Below are 16,291 nucleotides of genomic sequence, written 5' to 3' on the forward strand. Positions count from 1 at the left end.
TGGTTTCAGAGCCCGTTTTTAAACGTTTTCCTTATTATCTTCCAGCAGTAGCAGTCTGGAGCCAGAAAGAAGGTGATAGATAGGAAAGGAGACCGTCTTACAGTTACTTTTGCTTTTCTTTCCCTTAATGCTTTACGCTTCCTGTTTAAATGTGGCCCTAATGTAGCAGACGTGTTAAAAGTAAAAATCAAATAAAAGTAAAAAACAAAAAAAACAACAAAGTCTTGGTCAATGTTATTTTCTTGGAAGACGCAGCTGTCAGTTGAGTGAAGGCCTCGCATGTCGTAAAAAGCTCATTCTCCATGAAATAACAAAATGTTGTCTTTTTACAGGTATGCCATCATGTGTGGAGTCATGACAGACTATGACACGCTGCAAAACAAGATCAAGAACGGCTACGTCTTCAAGGTAAGCCAGGCTAACCCCGTCTACCACTGCGGTTACCTGTGTGCGTGTTGCTCCAAACAGTGGCCATTGCTTCTCCCGTGCATTTCGCCTCATGCCTCGTGGTGCCGCTAAGCCCTTTTGGCCACTCCCACAGCTGTTTGGTTGCATAAGGCGAAGTGTGGAACAACAGCACGTAGCATTTTATCTTCTGTCAGCAGCTCCAAAACATCTTAACAGGTGAAAGAGAGCGAGATCGAGTGCCGCCGAGGGAAGATATGACAGCCATGAATCAGAGCGCTGGGGGAGTGGGGAAAAAAAAGGAAAAAAGATGAGGGAGGGTGCGTGACAGCCAGGAGTGTGTGGTCGCTCTGCAAGATTGCGTGTGTGTGTGTGTGTGTGTGTGTGTGTGTGTGTGTGTGTGTGTGTGTGTGTGTGTGTGTGTGTGTGTGTGTGTGTGTGTGAGAGAGAGAGAGGTGTTTGTGAAATACTTGTGGGTTGGTGAAGCAGGACAGATCAGGTCAGAACAGACGGTACTGAAAATAGCATCCGCTTTCTGAATCAACGGTGGAAATCTCCTCCTACCCCCCCCCCCCACTCTCACCCTCTGCTCTTGCCTTCCAGGATCATCTGGATAAAGCCATTGAGCTGAAGCCACACGACCCCCTGTCCTACTACCTGCTGGGCCGCTGGTGCTACGCTGTACGTGAGCCCCGCCTGAGCCTGAGCCACCGACGCTCGTGTCTGTTCTCTCCGGAGGGTCAACGTGCCTGCGTGGCCTCCTGTTTCCAACCCACCCACCCACTGTTTCCCTTGTTTGTGCAACCTTTCCCTCTGGTCAGGGAGACCAAAAAAACAAAAAAACATTGGTTGTTTTTCGTGCCCCTTTGGGTGCTGAGAGGACGATCCGGGGTTTACACCAGCCGCTTTATTTTATTTTATCATATTTTATTGCAATTTGATTTATTTTTGATTATTGATTATTGATTATTTTTAAGGCAGGTATTCTTTTATTTATTCATTTTTTATTTTAGTTATTTATCTGAAAACTGAAAAGATTATTTTGATGAAGATGATGAAGATGAAGATGAAGATGAGGTTGCTAATTTTTGAAAATGAGTCTTTCATGACTATCTAGACGAGCATTGCTCTTAAGAGCCCTCCCCCATTATTCACCGTGCAAAGCAGCCAGGGCCCTGAACAGAGAGTTTCATCGCCACCGGTCTTGGATCCAGAAACTTGCCGACGACGCAGATTTAAGCGGGGCACCTGACACTCCGTGTTGGGTTTCGGCGCACCGTCTGTGGCGAGCTAATGCTCAACAATGATCCACTGTTTGCACTCAGCTGGCGGGTCTTCTAGAAAGGTCCTGCGCTGACACCGGAGCAATGCTACACCTGCAATTAGGCAAGGCTTTGATGAATGGTGCAGGGCAGGAACACAACATGCTCTGCCCGGCTTTCCGCTGGCCTTAATTATCAGCTGAGCAAAGCGCTCAAGAGAGGAAGGGAAAAAAGAAAGTCAGCGCACCCACCCAGTACCTGCTCTTATGGAACTAAGAGGTTACACTGAGGACAGTGAATATTTTGAGGATGAAAAACTGGAGACAAATTATATGTAATCCGATCTGCTGGAAGTCTCCTGGCTTATTATTAAGAGGAAGCGGCGTTAAAGTGAAGCTTCTCCTTTTGTCTTGAAGCAGTGAATTTTAGCGCAATCAGTGGAAAGATTGAATTTCATTTTTGCTGAAAGTTTGATTAACATCCCAATACATGACAAACAACATGCTTAGTGTACAATTACATGACTCTTAATTCATCAATGAACATTGTTTGGTTTTTATTTCTATTCATGATATATTTATTTGTAAGGTTTGGGAGGATTTTTTGCTCCTGAAAGTGTTTAAAACAAATTTCATCCAGATTGAATCTGGAATCACTCTGATCCGTATGGATTCCATATGTTTTCATGTTATTTTGCCAGTCAACACTACAGCAGTTCATCTTCCACTTTTCTTTTCTTTTTTTTTGCAGGTGGCTCAATTATCGTGGCTTGAGAGGAAAGTTGCTGCGACCTTATTTGGGGAGCCTCCAACTTCCTCTGTCGAAGACGCATTAAAGAATTTCCTTAAGGTATCGTGATTGGGCCTGGTGCTGATCTATTTACTTAGTATCGCAATGTCAATTTATCATTGACTTCCCTTTTTTTTTTTTTTAATCCCTGTAGAACTGCATTTGAGTTCAGTTAGTGGAGTTCCCTGTCAACCACATTCAAACTCCCATCAAGCAGTTGTGACAATGGAAATACTGTTGTACAGGTTCATTTGCACTTTGGCTCCAGTTGAAGAGAATTAATTTGTTATTCCCACATGCCAAATGTTTACTGTATATAGTGAAAAAGAAAAAGTTATTTGCACCTCGCCAATGTCAAGTTGTTGGTATATGATCTGTCATTTTTGATTGAAGGTGTCCCTGTCCCAACTTGCTGTTATGACCTCGAGCAAATCCTCCTCCATAGTCTGCCATGATTTATTCATGAACGTCATAATCCAATAAATACGTAGGTCTCCAGACTGTAAAAGAGTGCTTTTGTCTTTCCTCAGGTGGAGGAGATCCAGCCGGGTTATTCCAAACTCAACTATGTGTTCCTGGCCAAGGTCAGTGAGTAAAACGTAACTTATGAAACCCAGCAGTTCCTCTGACTTTCAGAAAAAGGTCGCTGGGACGTTTTGCGACCACAGCACAATCAAGAAATACAAAAACACAAGCCAAGAGGGCATGACAACACATGTCTCCTGTTCAGAGTTGCACGTACAGGAGATGTGTGGAGGAGGACTCGCTGCATCAGAAATATTTAAGTAACTGTGAACATGGCCTGCTTATTTTTTGTTTTTCAACAAGTCCATTAATTATTTCTATAGTCGCTGAGTCGCTGACTAGTCGACAGTCAGAATAGTAACAACATCATCCATCCAAGTAAAGGAGGCCAAAGATTCCTTAATGGAAATACATAGCCAACATTCAACATCCCGTATCAGGATTAATGTTTCAGCAAGTACAGCTTCTCCACCTGTTCTTCAAAGATCAGACCCCAGGAGTTCTGTCAGAATAACATTACAAGACATTATTCAGACTTTGTAAGTCCTTTGGAACTAACAAGTGATGTTACATCGCAAATCACTAAAGCATCACGTGTTGGAAAGGCCATTGAATTGGACTGCGGATGCTGCAAAAATTCGAGGGGGTGGTTTGCTTCCCTGAGATCTGAGAAAGGGGTTTAGTGACGCCCCCGCAGCCCACTCCATCACCAGCTCAGCCTGTGGGACGAGTGCATGATGGGGAAAAAGGACCAAGACAATACGCAAGTCTTTGAATGAGGGAGAGCACTTGAGAGCGGTGGCAGGGATCGGTCCTGAAAGAGCTCAGTGGTGGAAAATGGAGAGCAAACGATCAAATTTCCCTGATTTTGCACAACGATTGGAGGGAGCAGTGAATGTGTGCCACTGAAGTTCATCTTCCAGATGAATGTTTTCCACGTGCGCCCTCCTCCTTGTGTTTTCATCTGCACCTTGTGTGTGTTTTGTTCTGTTTTCCCTCTGGCAGTGCTTCAAAGACCTGGGACAGAGTGAGAAGGCCCGGAAGATGTGCGAAGCTGCTTGTTCCCTGACGACCACCTCCAAAGAGGTAGACTGTCCTTCCACGCCCCTCCTCTGCTCTTCGTCACATATTCTGTGTTTCTGGTGCCAGCAGTCAACTGATGTAAATGAACCTGAAATGCCTCCCTGCAGGAGGAAGAGGCACGAAAGGAGCTGTCCTCACTCTGCCCAGCGCTTGGACTGATGACACCAGTGTCTTGAAGAATTACATTTTGAGATTGAGATTGCATTGTAAAAACACTTTGATGTGGATTCACTCTGTGAGTGGAGAAAGCTTTAAATTAGAAGATCAATCAGTGTATATCAGTGTTAGGGTGTCGGTTTTAATTCACCTGTCTATCATGTTTTTTTAAAGCTTGAAAACTTTTACATATATATATATATATATATAAGTCTTAGCCAATCGGTGATTCGATTGTGTCTTCCTAAAATAGTCAACCATATAAATGGATTTTTATTGAACTGGTTTCTCACAGCAATGAGGTTTTTGCAAATGTAGCCATTACAAAGTGATTTTATATTTATTTATTTTATTTTAAATCGGGAGCCTTGTGACCTTTTGGGTTTATAGTCTTGTTCGTGATCTGTTTCGTCTTTTTATTCTTCTCTTGTTTTGTTATTCCAACCCTTCTATTATTTTTCAATGGTTTTACTTTTGTCTGCATTCATATGCTGACTTTACAATCGGTCCAGAGACGTCGATAAACTCCACTGTAAATGTTGGTGTCAGTCCACGAAACGTTACTTCCTGCTACTCAGCTCATGTGACATTTACGACATTTAAGTCCATAACTGCGGTTTAATTGTTCTGAAATGATTTCCTGGAACATTTGCAGCTGGAGCTCTGTCTCCTTTTGTGTTCCCCCCCTCCCTTGTTCTTAAGTTTGTAAGAATGAAAGTAATCTATTGATACATTTCAATGAATTTATGACATTATATTACAGTCTGAATAGATCAGTACTGTTTTTCTAATCCTGTAAAAACATATCAGTTCTAGGTCTTTTTTCACCCGAGACTCCAGTAGAGCTGCTGCACACTATTTATTATCTCAATGTTCTCAGTGGATCCCCTAAAAGCAGCGCACTTAGCCCTGTGTTCACATCCTCCTGCTGCAAAAACAATGTTGGCTTTTAGTTCAACGACGTCGGCTAAACAATGCAGCAGTGAATGGCGGGAGGAGTCTCTAAACCGCATGGCATCTAGGCCAGTATCGATAATCTGACAGGTGTCACTCTTCTTCGAACGAGGCAATTCTCAACATTGAATGCAAGAGTGCAGTAAAGGACCGATTTTTAAACTACTACCTAGCTGTTATTGGTCAAAATCATTCTTCAAGACACATTTGCATAACATGGGATATTCACAAGCTCACAAGCATTGTAAACTATAGAAAAGTGATGACCACTGACAGTTTGAAAAGATGCTCAAATTGTCCACCAGGTGTTTGCATGTACTTAACAGGGGTGGCTAACAAATACACTACAGGGTGAGTTGGGTTTTCTGTTATCTGATTTATAATGGACTGTAAACACAAAATTCACACAGCGGGTGTTGACCAAAAGAAAATGTGTCCTTGACTCACTGAATATTAATTGTTATTGTGGTAAATGTTGTGGCTATAACTCATGGGAAATTCAGTCATTTCTATGTCATTTTCTTCACAATGGTTTTTGTTTAAAAGCAAAATGAATGTATTTTTTTCAGATTCTAAAGCTAGTATTCAAAACGATACAATAAATGTTCTGTATTAAATCACATGGTTATTGTGAACAAGGCTAAGTGGTACTAGAGTTGCTCATTAAAACATGTCAGTTATTTGACTCTCTTGTTCGTGTGTTCACTCAATTTAAAACGTTGTTTCACATACATTTAATTTTAATTAAAAGTCACAATATATTCAGCTGATTTTGTTATAATGTAACTTCTTTTATGCTATCATCACTATTTTTCAGGTCATGGACCTATTTACAGACCACCCTCATCAAAAGCATGTGCATGTATCATGGCAATGGCAATAAAAGTGCCGTATTGCAGCAACTCATCCCAACCGATGTAGGTGAGGACGAGAATAGAACAAGTGGGTTCTCTGTGGGGTATATGTGGTGTATATGTGGTAAGTGTTCTTTAAGTGTGTAAAAGCATACAATATGCCACACACTGTCATCTGTCATTATGCACAACTGCAATATAGAATGAATATATGCAATATGTGTGTGTGCATATATATACATACATACATACACATCATACATATATTTTTTTCAGGAAGCGTCAGATTTTATTTTTGTTTTGTTTTTTTTTCTCTTTCTATTTTATACCATACTTTTTGTAATTTATGCTATGTACTATATTTACTATTGTTTAGATCTTTGCATACCTTTTATCACACTAGTTCCCTTGTTAAGCTAATAGAAATACAAATTTCTCCTATCTATGTATCTATCGATCTATCTATGACCTCCACACACACACACACACACACACACACCCCTATACATTTCGTCCCAGGACACCTTTTGTTTCTAGACCAGGTAACTGAGTTACCATCACATTTTACTCCGGAACCCCTATTAATTCATCACCTCACAAATGACTTGCTTTACATAGTCATGATCCTCCTGCTAACTGACAGACCAACCGGCAGAACGGCGATATGTTCTGATCATCACATTTGCACTCAGGATATCCCTCCTTCCTCACAACTGATGTAAACGGTCCGGTAGCTGCCAAAAAAGCTCAAAATTACAAATATAATTGCAAAGAAAAGGAAGTAAACGTACCACTTTAAGTCTACCTATTTGGCTGAGTTAAATCCAATGGATTCATTATGATTCCTACATTTTAAAGTGTTAAATGTCTAGGGTTTTTTTTTTCTTTCTTACATTCTTAAAAATGTGCTTGAGATCAATCTAACTGTATTACATAATTCAAATTCAGGGGAGCTACAAACTTTTATATTATTTATTTACTACAACTTACTATAATAGAAAAATTCTATTAATATTTATTTTTATGATAACTGAATCCATCCAAATTAACCAAACGTCTCTGTAGCATTCATCTAAATAAATTGCCCTTGTTCAAATGTTGTAGGTTTTATCGTGCAAATTTCTTGACCACTTGTATCCCAAGACTGTGGTGATCTTTTTTTTTTTTTGTCTTGTTTTTATCATATTATTTTGTTTCTTCCAAAATAAATTAGCCAAAAAATATGATTGAATTATGGACCTAGTGCTTTGCAAACATGCAAACATAGCAAGTGCCTTAAGATGAGACCCCACCTTACGTTATTTTCCATCGCTGTGAATTGCTCATTCGTAAGAGCTCGTACAAATCTCCACTTGCATCTTCAGCTTTATCATGACCTTGACCTGAACTCTCTGTATTCAGGTCAAAGTGGTTCTGACCCCCATTGGCCCAGACCAGATCAAGATGTAACGTTGCATTATCACATTGCCCTTAGCCTGCATCTCAGCTTTTTTTTTTTTTTTTTGCTTTTTTTTGTCTGTGTGTGTGTGTCTGTACCACCAGTGAATTCCCTAATTGTCACGTCCTGCCAGGCTTTGCAAAGACAGCTGTGTATCCTTCCATTCACAGTCTAATCTCAGATATGTCAAAGTTGCACAACTGGTAGCCGACAGCGAGAGGATGTTGGCGCGTACGTGAGCGCTGGCCTTGGCGGGATACAAGCTTAAACAGAGAGGCTGCTGCTAATCTTGTTAATGCAGCCTTGGCAGGTCTTGGCTCTGAAGACGAGCATGTCCCACTGCACCTTCACCTGATATTTCCTCTTTCTGAGCAGTTCACCAGACCTTTTTGCACGTGTACAGCAAAGCCACAAGTTGCACCTGCTTTACTAAACTATAAGAGTAACATTTTTTTTTTTCCCCCCCCATTTTGTAGTTTGTTTGTTTTATTTTATTTTGTCAAACTGCAACATATCTGTAGTTTGGCTGCATGGTAGGAATACCTTACTTCCTCCTCGCAGCTTCCTGTAATCTGATGGAAAAACAGAATGAAAGCAATTAACCCTGGAGGCTGATCCTGTCTGCGATTACTACTCGAGTCACTATTTGGACCGAATCGGGCTCATTAATAGCGACACTGTCGGCGTCGCCTCACTTTACTTCACTTGTATTTGGCAGCCTGTCGGTGCAGCTCGGCTCCTTTTGTTCAGCGCACAGACACAAAATCCAACGTGCTCCCTTAATGAGGGGAGATGACACTCTGAGCAAGGCCACACGCAACTCTGGGAGGCACTATTTAGTCCCCCACGGTTAATTTTGCACACGGAAAAAGGGGTGGGTGGGGGGGGGGGCCGCAGTGAGAGTGATATCTGCAATCTACTCACTACGGCTTTATCTGAATTTGTCACGCACTCACAAAAGTTGACCTGACTGGCTGCAAAAGAACCGGATGTTCTGGCAGGGTGAGATAAATGCTGTTCAGGGAAAGGGATCTCCCAGCACTTCCCTTTAGCTCCCACCTGACGTGGCAAAATGCCACAAGATCATTTTTAGACACACGTGTAAATATATATATATGTATATATATATATATATATATATATATATATATATATATATATATATATATATATATATATGTATATACAATAAACATATATAGACAGACCCGAGCTTATTAAGTCATAAAATCCTCTAGGTTGCTTTTGGTAGCTGTTGATATGTCAGTCTAGTCCCCTTGGCCCTATAAAGTGCAATAGGAAATGCACATCCACATGTATCCTCATTGCATGGATGAGATGTACAGAGTAACTTGTTTTGTTTGTACAGTTTGAGCAGTCAGCTCGAGCTGCCAGAAATGGGAGGATGCGGCACGCAGCCAGGATCTAAAAAACTTTGTGCAGCAGTAATGCTCTTTATATACACACACATATAAACTGTAATTAAAAAGGTAAAAAGTTTTTGTGTGTCTGGGTATTTTATCACCCTTGTTGGCGAGCTGAATATTACCTGTTGTAAATGGATCAACAAAAAAAAAAGTGATTTTTGTTTTGTATTGTTTTTTATACAAGAACTCTTTCATTGGAACATTTGTTTATCATAGACAGTATATTTTCTACACATATAGTTTCCTTTGACTGTAAAAAATAGGATCTTTACATTTTATGGTGTATTATTTAATTCTATTTAAAAAAAAAAAAAAAGACAGAGAGCTAGCACACATCATAATGTTATTTGTTTTATTTGATAAAGGGTGACAGTATCATCTTGGCATCTTAACTATGCAGTACTTTCTGCCTAAATAACTATGTTATGGGCATTTCTTTAACACTCTTGAAAGCTACACTTCAAGGACGTGAGTGTACACTGGCCTCCGTCATTTGTTGCGATCCACCAAACCACACCATGTTATTTCAGCACCTCTCTCAAAGATTTACTTCTCAACTTTACACCATTCAAAACTCTGCTGAGCAGTCCTCTTAGCTTTTGGAGCAGTATCCTTTAATTTAAAGGGGGTTTCCATGGTCTGGACAAGTTTGACTGCACAAATACCTCCGTTAGTAAAACAGCGCAAAAGGTAATAAGTTAGTTCCGTACATCTACTTACACAAAACCAAACAAAAGCAGCATACAACATTCAACTATTCAAATATAACTACATTTCTTTATAAATATAAAGAAATTCAAATATAACAAATGTGTTTTGTTGGTATAAATTATTGTTGTTTTTTTTTTAGGTGCATCAATAGCTGAGTTTTAAAATACATATTTTGTAGTGTAAATAAAATGACTTTTGCCTTATACAAGCCATATTCCTGAGTAACTAAACTTTAAAATGTAATTAAGAAACTAGAAAATAGAACTTAACATTTAAAGTTTTTTTTTTTTATGTACTTTAGCAGTTTTGTATTGTTGCCTGCTATCACAGTATTCATCAGTTTTTCATAGATTCACATCACTACACAAGTGATGTAGAACCTGAGGAGGAGGGCACAAAATGTGGCCAAGTTCTTTTCAGTACTGAAAGCCTGTGTTGAATAAATCTCTCTTCCTCCCCCACCACTCCTAATCGACAGAAGCGTTGATAATTTCTGCTTTTTTCATAAACTCTCACTCCAATGGCATTCAGACTAAAATCACAAGGGTGTGTCGCGACAGCTATTCAAAAACTCCTGTAGCCACAAAATTGCTGTGCTGAGGTCTGGTCGGAGCCGACATGCAACAAAATGCGGTCCTGCACAACCGTGGTGGACTAGTTTGTCAGACGGCACTTTTCCTGTGGTGAAGACATTCACAAAAAAAATTCACCCTCTCCCCTCCCCCAAGGTGAACGACGGCTATTCACATCTCTTCCCATCTGACACTAGAGGTTGGACAAGCGAATTTGTGATCGTCGGAAGGTCGCTGGTTCGAATCCCCGGACCAGCGGGAGATTTGGCTGGGGGAAGTAGGCCACCGCCGCTGGTCCACCACCCACCCTCATGGCGACCACCGCGGGCCCTTGAGCAAGGCCCCTAGGAAGCCTCAACTTCTCCCCCGGCTGCTGCACCGTGACAGCAAAGACAGTAACTTCACATAACACTTGAAGACGAGTCAGTAATCAGCGACAGGGATTTTAGCTTATAAATATTGTTGGATTTTTTTTTTTTTTTTTTTTTTTTAAGTCACAGAATATGAGCCAGTCTCTTGAGTTTCAGCCTTCATTATTTTTTCTCTTTGTCATTTTTGCGCGTTCATGAGTCTGGTGAGGACGCCTCCTGCGCTTTCTCTCGGGAGAGCTGCGCGACGACTTTGTCCAGCAGCGTCATGTCGTCGCGCAGAGACAGCTGGATGTTGAACTTGTGGGGTTTCAGAGTCAAGCCGTAGTTGAAGTCCATGGTGGCCGGCCTCGCCGGGTCCTCGTCGATGCGGCACTGGTGGGCGAGCATGGACGTGAAGAGGAAGAGCTGCAGCTTGGACAGGTCCTCGCCGATGCACCGCCGCTTGCCCAGGGAGAAGATGAGCACGTTGCTGGTCAGGTCCTTGTTGAGCGTTCCGTTGGGGTTGAGGAAGCGCTCCGGATCGAACGTCTCCGGCTCGCTCCACGAGGCCGGGTCGTGGTTGACGGACCACTGGTTGACGAAGACCACCGTGTCTTTAGGGATGGCGTAGCCCATGATGGTGGTGTCCACGGTGGTGGAGTGGGGGATGGTGAGCGGCACGAAGCTTGTGAAGCGCATCACCTCGTAGATGAAGGCCATGACGTAGGGCAGCTGCTGCTGGTCCTCGATGGAAGGCAGCCGGGTTCGGTCCACCACTCTGTCCACCTCCTGCTGGAGACGCGTCTGCATCTCTGGGTACCTACAGGTGACATTAGCTGCTCTTAGAGGATCGTTTTTAACATTTGAGCAATCATCTTTTCACCCATAGCTGACATATTATTGAGCAGATAGATAGATAGATAGATAGATAGATAGATAGATGGATAGACCAGATGGAACACCCTCTATTCTTTTATATAGGTCAGAGAAAAAGAGCATGGGGCTATTTCCCTCAATAAGAAACTTTCAAAAAAAAGACCATCAACCTCACATTGTAGGTGCCATCTGATCACATAACCTCATTAAGATCCAATCATGGCATCCGTTAACTGAGGAAGCCATTCAAGCTCTGTACTGAGGGTTTGTTTGTTAGATAGAAAGAAAGAAAGAAATGGTAGACAGTGGCTGGCTGTCTAATGCTGCTGTAGTAGAAACAGGAGCCATTCTCTCAAAACAGCCAACCTCAGGGAAATTGATTATGGCAGGTCATTATTCATCATGCATCAGTCACACAAATCAAGGGGTTTCATTTTTGCTTCCTTCCCCTCTGACTTCAAGTACCTGCCTGTGCCTCACTGTTACGTAACACCAGTGAGGTCAGCTACTGCACAACTTTGTAATGAAGCTGGTGCGGTTTTTTTCATTATTGTTATCATTATTTATTTATTTTTTTAAATCATTATTACTATTATTACTGATAAATGCGTGAGCTCTTTGAGCTCTCACGGAGTCGGAGCATTAATCATTTTTAAGAGGAAGAGCCGCTTACTTGACAAGAACAAGGATGATCCACTGCAGCGCGGTGGACAGTGTGTCTTGACTCGCTCCGAATATATCCCCAATAGTCGGTCCCACGAAGTCCCTCCACAGCGCGCGTCCCGTCTTCTCGCTCAGCTGGTCCAGCGCCACGATAAACGCGTCCGTCATGTCCCTGACGATGCTGGACTGGATCGACTTTCTGTGCTCGATCACCTTGTCCAAGATGAACATGCCAAAGTCCAGGTTGAGCCTCTTGAAGTTCTCGAATATGGTCTTGATGGGGTTCGGGAAGTACTGGAGCCAGGGCATCACGTCCACGATGCTCCCCGCGCCCACCGTCTGCGTGAACTGGTCGTTCCTGCCCACCACCTGCCGGAACTCCTCGTCCTCGTACGAGTATCGCTTGCCGAAGCACACGGCGCTCATGATGTTGGCCGTGGACACCACCAGGTACGTGGTGGGGTCGAAGGAGCGCTGCGCTCGCGACTTGTGCACGAACAGCTGCAGCAGCTCGCGGAACTCGCACAGGACGTGGAACTCGAACGTCTTCTTGGTCTCCATTTTGCCGGAGGAGAACATGCGCACGGTCGAATGCGCCACTTTGCGGTGCGTCTTCCACCAGTCCGTGGTGGTGGAGAACGCAAGGCTCTTGCCGCCGGAGACGTACTGGAAGGACGTGAAGTCCGGCCTGCCTGCGAAATCGGGACCCTGCTTGACCAGCGCCTGGCGGATGGTGGGTCCGTTCAGCACCACCACGGCGCGGCCGCCCAGCCTGATCTGGAACACGTCGCCGTAGCGGCGCGCCATGCGCGCAAAGTACAAGTGTGGTACCTTGCCAAGTTGCGCCGCGTTGCCGATGAGCGGCCAGGCGAAGGGGCCCGGCGGCGGGGAGCGGCCCGAGTGGTGCCGCAGCCGGAGCCGGAGCCGGAGCCGGAGCCACCGCCACAGGTGCGCGGACAGCAGCACGGCCGCGCACGCCACGAGCAGATCCCTCGCGGTGGTCGGGTTAATCCGGTCAATGATGACATTCATCATGTGCATCCTGCAGGTGGCTGTAATAAAGAGACATCCATCTCAAGTTAGTCAGTGGTGATAAGAAGTTGGTTATTTTATTTAAAAAAAAAAAAAAAAAAAAAAAAGTTTTGAAAGTACAGAGGCCTAAGACAGCGTGTAAAAAAAAATAAAAATGAAAAGATTCGACGGCTCTTGTTTAGATGATATTGATACCTGGAAAAGCGTCGAAATACGTCCGGAGTTCAGAGGAGGAAAAGCAGCGTCACCAGCCGTCACGATCACAGCGAGATATTCCAAAGTTTCTGTGTCTGCAAACTTCGGGTTCCCACTTTCCCAGGGAGATCCCCCCCCTGGTCTACGCACAAAGGCATGGTAACCGAGACAGGTCCCGCTCCAGCCCGGTATGAGCAGTCCCTCATAAAGTGTGCATCCGCAGACAGTACGTGTGTTTGTGTGTGCGTGAGTAGGAGGCTCACGCTTTGAAGCCCCGCAGCAGCAAGTGAAGTCATTTATTCCCCGACAACACAGCATCACGGCCCGTCTGCATCCGTGTGTGTGTGTGTGCGAGTGTGTGTGAGTGTGTGTACGCGCGCGCGCTCGTTCCAGTGGGCAGGTTTGTTTCAAAGGGTGTCACCCTCCCACCAATGCCACCTCCTTCACCTTCCTCTCTTCTCTCCCTTTCCCACTCTCACACACAGTTGAGCCCGATTGTACTTCTTCAGACGACTGGCGGAGGCCGAAAGGTGCGGCTGCTTGAACTGGGCGTTTAAAGTCAAGCATTAGCTTAGATGGGTGGTGGTTGTTTTCATACTGTTATTATTTTCCTTTTAGGAGGAGGAGACAGCTTCCGTAAGATTTAATGTATGCATTTATCTTTTCTTCTTTGGCGATTCCATTCCAATACCACCTATTTGTATTGTTAACGACGTTCATATTAATGTAACTCTAATTTTCTTATATTTTCAAATTTCAAATGTAAAGTGCGTTCCAAATAAAATCTATTATTATTATTATTATTATTATTATTATTATTATTATTATTATTATTATTATTAGTAGTAGTAGTAGTAGTAGTAGTAGTAGTAGTATTGTTATTATTAGTAGTATTATAGTTATTGTTGTTGTAGTTGTTGTTGCTGTCATTATTACTCACAATAAAAGTCCTGTTAACATTCTTAGAAAACTATATAATATTATGTTATTATTATGAATAATAATAATAATAATAATAATAATAATAATAATAATAAAAATGATGAATTTGGAAGTGTCATTGTATTTTCTTTATTTTAATTGTCGTTGTATTCCCGTAAAAAATAAACAGTTTTTAAAGAAAAATATTTCATTTTTGAGTTGTCTTTAAGAAATTATTTTTTTTTCCAACTAGTTGCCTTTGAAAAGAGCCTAAAGCACTCTGGCGTTTTATTCATGACATCGTCACATTTTGTTTCAGCGTGTTGCTCCCACCACGTCCACGTTTAAACTGTTAAACGAAGACAAAGTTGAGATGTATCAAACGAACGTTTCAAAACACATCATTTTAACACATGACCTTTTTATATGACCAATTGTAGCTTTCCAAACAGGAACCACACTTCCCAAATCAATAGAGAGGCACGTCCAAGATTATGCATAAATGCAATCTTGACGATTCATTCGAATTATTTCCCCTCTGTTTCGCTAGAAACCAGCAAGAAACTTTAGAAGCTTTCTAAGAATGAAAACATGACTTTAAAAAAAAAAAAAAACGTTATGCAATTGGTTCACCTTATGTAGTTCAATCAGGACTGAAAACACCTGAGGGTGACGTTACAACCCATTGCATCCAGGTAAAATCCATCAGGGACACAATTTCGTCGACTGCCGTTGACGAAAGCAGCTTTTACTAGTCCACATTGAAATCATAATTTTTGTCAGATTTAAACATTTGTTTTTGTTTGAAATTAGATTTTATGAAATGTGAATTATATTTCCCCAAAAAATATCTGTGCATCTCAGTGAAGTGCTCGTTTTGCTTTTGATTGAATTCCATTTGGTCGTTACTGCTTGCCTGCATCGGCAGTGCTGACTTAAGTTGCTGCACGGATTTATTATTACGCGAGATGTGTTATTTGTGATCGTTACCCTGCAGTGTCGGATGCCGTAGTTGCACTTTGCGGGTGCGCTTTTCTATCAAGCCACCAGGAGGAGGTGAACCCACTAATTCCCTACGATCTACTTGTCGACTCTCCTCTCTCTCTAAAAAAAAAAAGAAAAAAATAGATATAATAATACATCACAATCAATAATGAGAATCACAATAAGAATAAAAGCTCCCAGTCTGCGCGACGAAAGCTTGATCAACTGAGTTATTTTCCGACATATTTGAACGTTAGGTGCCTCCGGGGCGAGGCTGGATTAGAATCGCAGCCTCCCACATCCGTCATCCGCGCCTTTGCAGTCACAGTCAGACCTGCTCATTGCGCTGTTTTCCCGTGGCTTCGGGTTAGGTTTCCTACGGCGGTGTCTCTGTGTGCACTGCCTAGACTCTCCTGCCCAACTCGGCTCCGGTTCTGGTGTGGTTCAGGGGGTTCTGGCAGCATGGCTTCAGCACCGCGGACAGCGGCGGAGCAAAAACCCGATGATGTCCCCTGACCCTCAGCCGCTCTTTCTAGACCTCTCTCTTTTTCTTTTATTTCAAACGTCTCTTTGGCTCCATCTCTGTATGTGCGTGCATTTGTGGATTTGTGTCAAAAATATGTCTATATATTGTGGAACATAGTAGCAACAATATTTGACATTATGCATTAATTATTAATAATTATTATTCATTATTTCAATCTTCTCACGTGGATATAACATTTATTTTCTAGTAGTTTCTACTACAGTTACAAACCTTTTTACCTAAAAAAAAAAAAAAAAAAAAAAAAATTCAAAAACGGTTTAAAGAAGAAAATTGGCTTCAGTAGACATTAAGAACAGAAAATTATTTAGTTAAAAAAAAAAAATCAACACATTACTATGAGTGATTACCTGGCTGCTATATAAATTAGACACCAACCTGCTTGAATTTCTGGATCAGATGCCAAATTATTACTGGAAAAGTACACCCAAACAATAACTGGGAACCCTGGCTGCCGTCCCTTAATGGTCCTATTCCAAGGTGACACAGTGTGAACTTCTTTCTCGAACCCTCAATGGACACAGGAGGGTGGAGACAAGCTGGTGAGCGA

The 16,291-nt window shown here is 42.3% G+C and overlaps 2 protein-coding genes across 7 annotated transcripts in view; one reads left to right on the plus strand and one right to left on the minus strand.

Annotated features, from left to right (window-relative positions):
- The window catches only part of rmdn2 (regulator of microtubule dynamics 2), a 32,654-nt gene extending 26,795 nt beyond the window's left edge, over window positions 1–5,859 (plus strand). For all 3 annotated transcript variants that reach the window (XM_076050047.1, XM_076050048.1, XM_076050046.1), the window contains exons 6-11: window positions 333–408; window positions 1,009–1,086; window positions 2,418–2,516; window positions 2,987–3,040; window positions 3,987–4,067; window positions 4,172–5,859. In XM_076050047.1, the coding sequence (XP_075906162.1) occupies window positions 333–408; window positions 1,009–1,086; window positions 2,418–2,516; window positions 2,987–3,040; window positions 3,987–4,067; window positions 4,172–4,240 (457 nt within the window). In that variant the 3' untranslated portion in view covers window positions 4,241–5,859. The remainder of the gene's footprint in view (window positions 1–332; window positions 409–1,008; window positions 1,087–2,417; window positions 2,517–2,986; window positions 3,041–3,986; window positions 4,068–4,171) is intronic.
- A 3,372-nt stretch (window positions 5,860–9,231) lies between these two features.
- cyp1b1 (cytochrome P450, family 1, subfamily B, polypeptide 1) lies at window positions 9,232–16,291 on the minus strand. 4 transcript variants are annotated; one of them, XR_012929346.1, is made up of 4 exons: window positions 13,293–13,677; window positions 12,076–13,117; window positions 10,315–11,346; window positions 9,232–10,240 (listed from the first exon to the last, which is right to left on the minus strand). XR_012929346.1 is itself a non-coding variant. In XM_076050055.1 (3 exons), the coding sequence occupies exons 2-3, from the start codon at window positions 13,104–13,106 to the stop codon at window positions 10,740–10,742; spliced, it is 1,638 nt and encodes a 545-aa protein (XP_075906170.1). In that variant the 5' UTR covers window positions 13,107–13,117; window positions 16,120–16,231; the 3' UTR covers window positions 10,247–10,739. The 4 variants fall into 4 exon arrangements, 3 of the variants coding, with proteins under 3 accessions (XP_075906170.1, XP_075906171.1, XP_075906169.1); XM_076050055.1 differs by lacking the exons at window positions 9,232–10,240; window positions 13,293–13,677 and adding an exon at window positions 16,120–16,231 and having other exon boundaries at window positions 10,247–11,346; XM_076050056.1 differs by lacking the exons at window positions 9,232–10,240; window positions 13,293–13,677 and adding an exon at window positions 16,169–16,291 and having other exon boundaries at window positions 10,248–11,346.

This window comes from Nelusetta ayraudi, unplaced genomic scaffold (genome assembly GCF_046127955.1).
Source record: "Nelusetta ayraudi isolate G7.1 ecotype Tasmania unplaced genomic scaffold, CSIRO-AGI_Nayr_v1 ptg000122l, whole genome shotgun sequence".
Taxonomy (NCBI): domain Eukaryota; kingdom Metazoa; phylum Chordata; class Actinopteri; order Tetraodontiformes; family Monacanthidae; genus Nelusetta; species Nelusetta ayraudi.